This window comes from Fukomys damarensis, unplaced genomic scaffold (assembly GCF_012274545.1).
Source record: "Fukomys damarensis isolate Sample0158 unplaced genomic scaffold, DMR_v1.0_HiC HiC_scaffold_17, whole genome shotgun sequence".
NCBI lineage: Eukaryota > Metazoa > Chordata > Mammalia > Rodentia > Bathyergidae > Fukomys > Fukomys damarensis.
This window is the reverse complement of record NW_022900929.1, coordinates 35,021,413-35,030,266: the sequence shown is the minus strand read 5'-3', so window position 1 is coordinate 35,030,266 and position 8,854 is coordinate 35,021,413. Positions and strand designations below refer to the sequence as shown.

Here is an 8,854-nt window from a genome sequence, read left to right as displayed (position 1 = left end):
GGGCTCCCTCCCTGGTCCGCGGCGCAGCGCTGGCCTCTCGCTGCTTGACCCCTAGCCCTCTCTTTCCTTCTTCCCTCCCTCCTGCAGCCGTCGCTTCAGGCGCCGCCGCTCCCGGAGGAGATCCCGGCACGGTAATGGGGTCTCGGGCCTCCACGTTACTGCGGGACGAAGAGCTCGAGGAGATCAAGAAGGAGACCGGCTGTGAGTCGGGGTTGGCGGGTGGGAACGCGGCCCGGTGCCTTCGGCCGGCCTCAGGACTAAGCAAGCGCAGCTGTCGCCGAGGTCAGGACTTGAGGTGCCTTAATGTTGAGACGCCTTGAGGACCCTCCATCGCCGGGGACCGAGGCTGGAGGACCTGTCCGTTCGGCTGTACCTTGCGGGAGCGGGACTGCGGCTCACGTAAAGCTGTTCTTCCCCTCCGAGTTGGAGTCCACGAAAGTCCCCGCACTCCCTTCATCTTCCGTCCAACTAGCCTTCCCAATGTAGAGGCATCCTGACTCATAGGCAGAGCCCGAGTAGCAAATTCAGGAACTTTGAATGAATCCTATAGAAAGGTCTGTTTCTGTGACGTTTCTGGGCAACGACCTAAAACCACAAATTCTTGCCACAAACTGGAAAAATAAACTCAGAAAGCAAGATTGTAAGGTAGGGCTTTGAAAGGCGTGATCCGATGACTGCAGACTTAAAACAATCGGGTCTGAGAAAACTAGGTTCCGCGACCACCAGCACTGAGCATACTTGCTGTCCTGATTTCATGTACTGATTTTTACTGTCCCATTGTCTATACTTTATGCAGTCGCTATTGAAATTGGATGTACTCCAGAATTCTCAAGGTGAATTTGTACTAGGAACTTTTTTTGTAGTCCAGTCTCTTCCTGCTTAACCTGAACAAAGGAGCAACAGGGCGTTGGAATTAAGAAGCTTTGTGAAATACCATGATACTCTGAATAATCGTAGATAATGCAGTATATGGCAAATCACACTGATACATACAGTATTTCCTCACTGACCCTTTATGACTCGTCGAGTTAGGAGTTCTGCATATGTCTTTTGTGATACTTGTATTTGATAAGGACATAATGTGTAAATCAGTGGCTGATTGGCAGTACTGAGGAGTCCTGGGGGAACTACGGAACTTCAGGCAGTACTGGCCTGGAATATATCAAAAGCAGTCTGGGCTGGGGATATAGCTCAGTGGTACCACGCCTGCCTGGCAAGCGCAAGGTCCTGAGTTTGACCCCTGGAGAAAACACACACACACACACACACACACACACACACACACACACACTGTCCTGTGCTTTCTGACGAATTCCACATACAAAAGGATGATGCTGTTTTTTAAATTTTTATTTTTATTAGTACATGTTTGCAGTATGTATGGCTACATTTATCATGGGGAGTTGGAACCTGTACATAAAGTCGTAATTCCTTATGGCATGCTCCCCTCTTCCCCCCTGTATTCTTGCAGGAGGTGGTATCTAGCCCCACGTTTTATCAGATGGGTTTACTTCTTTCAGCATCCCCTAACACGTGGCCCTAAACTGCGCCATCCATTTCTCAATTTTGAATGAACGTTGGAAAGTGGTTAGCAAATTATAATTTGCAGTATTTGTTTGGCCGCATAATCTTATGATCATTTTATGACTTATTCTGACTCCAGGACTAGAAATAGAATCAATTTGGATTCAACAAGCATTTTATTACATTTTGTCACCATGACCTCTGGTCACACTTGTAAATATAATGACTGCTTTAGGTCTAAGGTGGCACCTGAATTAAAGCGTTTGTGCTTAAAATAGAAACATAATGAGGAAGTGTAAACCATAAGTGAGGATTTGAAAAGCTTTTTGCCTCGGATTGAACAGGGCAATAATCCCGTTTTGGCTTATTTACATTTGACCAAATGAAAAGGGCTTGGATTCCTATGTAGGACTTTGAGTTATCTTACCATGAAACTAGTGGACAAACAGAACTGGGTACTTGTGGAAGAGCTGTTTGCTCGGTTGGCAGTGACTCAGGCATGAGGGTGGTTCTCAACCAAAAATCAGTGCAAATGCATGTTTGAAGCCAGAAAGCCTCAAGAAACTTACTGAATTTTCGCAGTGTCTATGTTCAGTATTTATTATACTGGGTACTGAGAGCAGATGGTGACAAAAAAACGCCCACACCCTGCAGGGGAGAATAGCCTGAGAGATTTCTGATTAGCATTATGACGTGAGGAAACTGAAATTGTGTGGCACCCATCTTCACAGGGAGGGTTGGTTGGACAGAGGATGAAGGAAGGAGAGGCTGCACTGGCTTCGTGGAGGAAAAGAATTGGGCCTTGGTGCACATTAGAACAGATTAGATTTGGATAAATTAACCTAGGGCGCTTTGGGTGGCTTCCAGGAACATTCTCTCCCAGACTGCTACTAAGTCATTTTTCCACCCTCCGAATTGAGCTATCAGTTTATCTATCTAGTGCCTATTAGAGTTGTTTTGTAAAGCAGTAATTTTAGCTTAATGCAAAATATTTAGAAAAACTGAAAACAACACATACCTTTAAGGTTGTGTAGACAGGTGAAATTTGTCCTATTTTCATCTGTCTCTTGTTTGAGAAAGACTTATTTAGGGAACTATCAGTTGGAAACCCAACTACAAATATAAGATATTTTACTGGTCCCTTTACCAGTTAGAAAATGTATTACATTGAGGAGAACCGACTTCATTCATTGAAATTGATGATTATATTTAAATATTTTGTCAGAAATTTGGCTTGTTTAGAATTCATGTATGTTTAGCTTGAAATTTAGCTAGTGAATGTTTGGAAAAATAATTCTAGATAAGAATTACCTGTGAGCCTCATTTTCATCATTTGAAAAATGGGAATAGTAACAGAACCTACTTTATAGGATTCTTAAGACCATAAGTGAAATAAACTATGTAAACATTTAGAATAATGTTAGATGTAAGTGCCATGTAAATGTTAGTATTTATTTATTTATTTGTTTTTGGCAATACTGAGGTTTGACCCCAGTGCCTTGGCACTGTACTATAGCCTTTTTCTTTTTCTTTTTGTACTAGGTTTTGAACCCAGGACCTTTGCACTAAGCTACTACACTCCAGCCCCTTCTCCCTGTGAAAAAATGTTTTCAAGGCCAGGTGTGGTAATGCACACCTACAATTCCAGCACTCAAGGAGGCTGGCAGAAGAAGCACCAGGAGTTCAAGGCCAGCCTGAGCTATGAAGTAATGAGACCCTGTCTCAAAAACAACAACAAAAAATTTTGATATTAGGCTAAGTCCCTACATTTTCCAAGCTGAGCTTGAACTTTCGATCTCCTGCCTTAGCCTCCCAGAGTGCTAGGATTATCAGCATGCACCACGACACCAAGGTGGATGTTATTATTTTGAACGAAAGAGAGCAGTCATCATTTTTAGAAAATACAGTTATGTGTGCTAGCTATAAAAATGTGGCCAGAGATTTAGCTCAGTGGCACCACACCTATCTCAAGCAAGCACAAGGTCCTGAGTTCCATTCCTGGTACAAAAACAAAACAAAACAAAACTGTCTAAGCCAGTTGGGAGGCTGAGATAAGAGGTTCTTTAAGCCTAGCAGTTCAAGGCCAGTTTGGGTGAATTCAGAGCCAGTTTGGGCAACAGGACCATGTGTCAACAAACAGTTTAGAGCTGTAATTTGAGGGGGTAGCAGCATTTTGTGTTTTTCCTATTATCAATAAGCATTAGGAATCAAGTCCAGATACTATTTTGTCAGTTTTGTGGAAGTAAATAGAACAGAAAGCCTGATGTTTCTAACAGTTTAAGAAACATATGTGTTTGCTAGGTTGTGTTTTGCTAGCTTTCATGGTTGTGTGGGTTTTTTTTTTTTTTTTTTTTTTTTTTTTTTTTTTTTTTTTTGTTATGTTTTTTGTACTGGGGATCAAACTCAGGTATTGGGGTTTGAACTCAAGACCTTGCACTATGAGGCAGGCACTGGTATCATTGAGCTAAATTCCCAGCCCTTTTAGGGTTTGTTTTTTCACTTGGGTTTGTACCTAGAAGTTTGTACTAAGCTACATCCCCACCCTACCCCACCCTTTTTTTTTCTCTCTCTCCAGACAGAGTTTCATTTAATCCCTGTGCCACCCAGACTGGGCTTGAATATGTGTTTTGTTTTGCTTTGAAACAAAACATTTATTGGTACATTTTAAATATACATAACTATAAAATTCATCATAGGGAATTTGCACCTGTACATGATATATCTTGCTTTTTTTCCCATTCCCCCCTCCCTTCAACCCCTTTCCCTTCTTTATATACCAAAGCTTTGTTTCCCTTTTTCCTTCTATTTTCTTTGTTCTTGTTACTTCTTTCCTTTCCCCCTCCCCACTTCCTATTCTCATTTGAACATTTTCTTCCCATTTCCCAATATCTATTATACATTTTAGTCCTTATTTCCACTTTTGGTTTCTCATACAGAGAAACAATGTCATAATTACATATGTGTGTCCAATTTATTTCACTTAAGGGTATGGTCTCAAGGTGCATTCATTTACCTAGAAATGTCTCAAGTGAATCCTATATGGCAGAGTAGTACTCCATTGTATTAAAAACAAACAAACAAAAAAACACATCTTTATCTGTTTATCAGTTGATGGGCATTTGGGCTGTTTCCAAGATTTGTCTATTACAAACTGTTGGGGCTTGAACTCGTGACCCTCCTGCTTTAGCCTCCCAGAGTGCCGAGATTACAAACATTGCCACCATGCCTGGCTGACATCTCTACTACTCTTATTTGTTTGTTTGTTTATGGTCCTGGGGATCCAACTCAGGACCTTGTGCGCAAGGCAGGTGCAGTGCCACTGAGCTAAATCCTGGCCCCCTATTTATTTATTTATTTTTGGTAAGGGGATAGAACTCGGGACCTCGCGCTTGTGAGGCAGGCAGCAGAACCATTGAGCTAAATCCTCAGCCCTTATTCTTGTTTTTTTAAGGCAAGGTCTCTCTGTGTAGTTCAGGCTGGCCTACAGCTCTCAGCAGTGCGTCAGCCCACTAAGTGCTGGAATTCCAGGTAAGCAGAGAGCGGAGTGCTGCCAGGGCTGGCTCTACATCTTTCTAAAGTTCATTTGAATAAAAGATGTAATTGGAGGAAGGTCACTAATGTCCTGGGAGTTTCTGTAATCTCCACACTTAGTTTACTTAACTTCAGTATTAACCATGAGTTACTTAAAACCTTAATTACAAGAAACAGTTCATTCCAGGGCCGGGGATTTAGCTCAGTTGATGCAGCGCCTGCCTCTCAAACGCAAAGTCCTGAGTTTGATCCCTGTACATCCCTCCCCACCAAAAAGAAAGAAACAATGCATCCCAACTAAATCCTGATGAATGCAGATGGATTTATTTTCAGTCTCTACATTCTGGTTTGTGTATTGGTATGAGGAGGGTGCTGAACAGGTTTAGGAAGTAAATTGTACTGGCTGGTGAGGTTCTGTTTGTTTGAAAGGGTGTAGGGATGATATGAAGGGTGTGGGTTTGTCTACCACAAAGAACACATGCCTGGCAAAACCAGTCACTTGAGAACAGTTTCCTGCAGCTCAGTTTCTGGCTGCTACTGCCTCCTAATGGAGGACCCCAAGTCCTGCCGCACCACACCACAGAGTCTAAAGTTTATATCACCATAGAAGACCGTGCCATCTTGTCTCCAGTGAGATACGTAGCTAATGCCTTTAGCTGGTGTAGGGTTAAGTAATTTGTAGTTCTGGTCCAGAGTTTTCTTCACATTTGTTGCCAGAAAGTCTAAGAAGTAACCACGTGCCACTCAGAAGGAGCAAAACCCTATGAACATTTTGTTTGTAGGAGAAGGTGGTCCAGAGCATGACATTCTTGGGAGTTTAGTCTTTTATTTATTTTTTATTTTTTAGACAGTGCCTTGCTTTGTAGTTCAAACTGGCCTTGAGCTCATTGTGTAAGCCCAGGCAGGCCTTGAACTGTGGTGATCCACCACACCCAGCTGGTTTAGTCACTCAGAGGATAATTGACCCCAGCAGCAGTTGCAAAGATAAAAGCTGAGGTCCACCTCATCTTGTTGTTGTTGTACTTGACATTGAACCCAGGGCCTTTACATTGAGCTATGCTCCCTGACCTTTTTTCTATTTTTTTTATTTTGATACAGGGTCTTGCCAAGTTGCTAAGCTGTTCAGGCTGAGTTGAACCTGCCATTCCTCTTGCCTTAGCGTCCCAATCTCTGTTTAACAGGACAGAAAAAATACAAACTACTGTACTATTAAAGAGTAATAGGACCGGGGATTTAGCTCAGCGGTTCCATCGCCTTCCTTGGAAGTGCAAGGACCCGAGTTCAATCCCCGGTACCAAAAAAAAAAAAAAAAAGAGTGATAGATGCATGATGTGCGTTGCTATTATGAAAGAGAGGGTACTAGTAACTTAGGTTGTAGTGAGAAGGAAAACTTACTGTGAACTAAATTTTATCAGATTTGTCTAAATGGTTTTTTGAGGGGTGCTGGGGGTTAAACCCAGGACTTCATTCATGCATTCTACTCTTGATCTACACCCGTATCCCTAAATTATGTACTTTTTTGGTGAAGAGTTTGAATGTTGAAGCTATTAGAACCCTTCACCCCAAAATATTTCTGAATGCATCTCCTGAGGAAAAGAAGTTTTCTTACATAACCACAGCACTATTATCATACCTAAGAACATTGACAGTAATTCCATAATGTATTTCCCCAATTATAAGAAAATAGAACTTGTTTGTTTGTTTTATAAAATATGCCTTGAAGCCCTGATGATGGAGAAATGTTTGGGTGTGGAGAGTTTAGGAAGAATGGTTAGGAATATGAGCTTTAACTGTGCAGTCTTTAGCACTCCCCTTGGCTGTAATTGTATGCTTTATCTTGGTTTCCTTTGCCTTAAGTTTTAGGATAAAAGCAAGGGCAAAATAACTATTCTTCATTTTGTCTCCCCCAATCTCCAGCACATTGGCGATTGAGCCCAGGGCCTTTGTACTGAGCAGTGTCCCCAGCCCTTTTTTACTTAAGTGCTGAGCTTATAGGCATGTGCCACCATACCTGGCTCCCTTTTCTTTTCATTCTTCCCTCTGTCATTTCCCTTGCTACTTGGCACTTCTGTGAAATGCCTTCCTGCTCTGAGCATGAGGTAATGATGATAGAAAGGTCTACAGGCAGAAATTAGCAGGATCTTTTAAATAATCTTCAACAACAATGTCAAAGTAATTGCACATCAGTGGAGAGAAGTATACCTTCACTGAAGGCATGTCTATGTGCACAGTTTTCTGAGAGTGAGACTTCATTGAGAATGAGATTACCAAGAATGAGTCTTGGGGCACCTGTCTGTCCAACATAGTGCCTTCTAGTATGAATAACTTGCTGGAAACATATCCGTCTCATTTGTGCAACTCTAAAACCTTTCTACACATAGGTTGTGTACCTCCTTTAAAAGTGGATTGGGCACTGAGCATGGTGGCGCATGCCTGTAATCCCAGCACTCGGGAGGCTGAGGCAGGAAGATCATCGTGAGTTTGAGGCCAGCCTGTGGTACTTAGTGAGTTCAAGGCCAGCCTGAACTAAAAGCAAGACCTTGTCTCAAAAAACTTTAAAAAAAACCCAAAAAAACAGACATGGTGGTGCACACCTATAATCCCAGCACTTGGGAGGCTGAGGCGGAAGGATCACTGTGAATTGGAGACACACCTAGGCTGCATAGTGAGTTCCAGGTCAGTCTCACCAAACCACAAAAAAAGAAACACACACACACAAAATAGTGGATTGGGATGCTGGGTATGGTGGCACACACCTGTAATCCCATTTCTCATGAGGCTGAGACAGGAAAATTGCCATTAGTTCAAAGCTATATAGTGAGTTCAAGGCCAATCTTCACTACAAAGCAAGACCCTGTCTCAAAAATAAATAAGATAGTAAAAAGTGGATTGGGAGGGGCCGGGGATTTAGCTCAGTGGTGCCAAGCCCTGCCTAGTCCAAAGTTCAATTCCTGGTACCAAAAAAAAAAAAAAAAAAAAATGGATTGGGGGAGGCTGAGCAATCAGAATCTCTTAAACTCACAAGTTTTAAGAACAGCCTGGGTAGCATAAAAACAAGTAAATTAAGGTTGTTGTTAGCTCTACACCTTAGAGCAGCGAAGGTGAGTACTTTAGAGCTTTTGAGGATACAGCAGCCTACTATGATACTTTGCCACCAGTGCCTTAAAGATTGCTTAATGTTCTTGGTGGTGGTAGGGTGTTGAGACAGGGTCTCACTATTAGTTCAGGCTGGCCTCTAACTCCTGGCAATCCTCCTGCCTCAGACTCCTAAGTGCTGGGGTGTGTGCCACCATACCCCGTTGCTTAATATTCTTTGTCATGGTAGATAAAGCACCTAGACTAGCTTTCTCTCCTTTTTGTTACAAAACTGTTTTCTAAAGATATTATAACATTAGTTCTGAATTGTAGGAGATGGGTTTGGATATGACCTGAGTAATGTTAAAAGCTGGCATCTGGGACTGGAGATGTGGCTCTGTGGTAGCACCCTTGCCTAAAATGTTCAAGTCCCTGGTTTTTAATTCTATACCCCACACACACAAGACATTTGGTTATACATTCCTCTGCTGATTTCCATGTAGCCTAGTTTATTCTGAAAAGTAATAGTTGCATGATTGTTTGGAATACTTATGTATGTGTTTTTTGTGAGTATGGGTGGTAAATTATGAATTCAAACAGCCAAAAATGAATTCCACACCCCCCCAAACAAAAAGGGTATAAAGCCAGACTAGTACTTACTAAGAGTTTTAAAAAGTCATACTGTCAGAGGTTTCTGTGACCCTTTTTTTTTTTTTTTTTTTTT

General features: G+C 42.0%; 1 protein-coding gene across 2 annotated transcripts in view; it reads left to right on the top strand.

Annotated features, from left to right (window-relative positions):
- Positions 1-6: 6 nt before the first annotated feature.
- Chp1 (calcineurin like EF-hand protein 1) overlaps positions 7-8,854 on the top strand; it is a 38,404-nt gene continuing 29,556 nt past the window's right edge. The window contains exon 1 of one of the 2 annotated variants that reach the window (XM_010624715.2): positions 7-201. In XM_010624715.2, the coding sequence (XP_010623017.1) occupies positions 135-201 (67 nt within the window). In that variant the 5' untranslated portion in view covers positions 7-134. Of the gene's footprint in view, positions 202-239; positions 834-8,854 lie in introns of those variants that run through there. The other variant, XM_033765008.1, reaches the window with a different exon arrangement.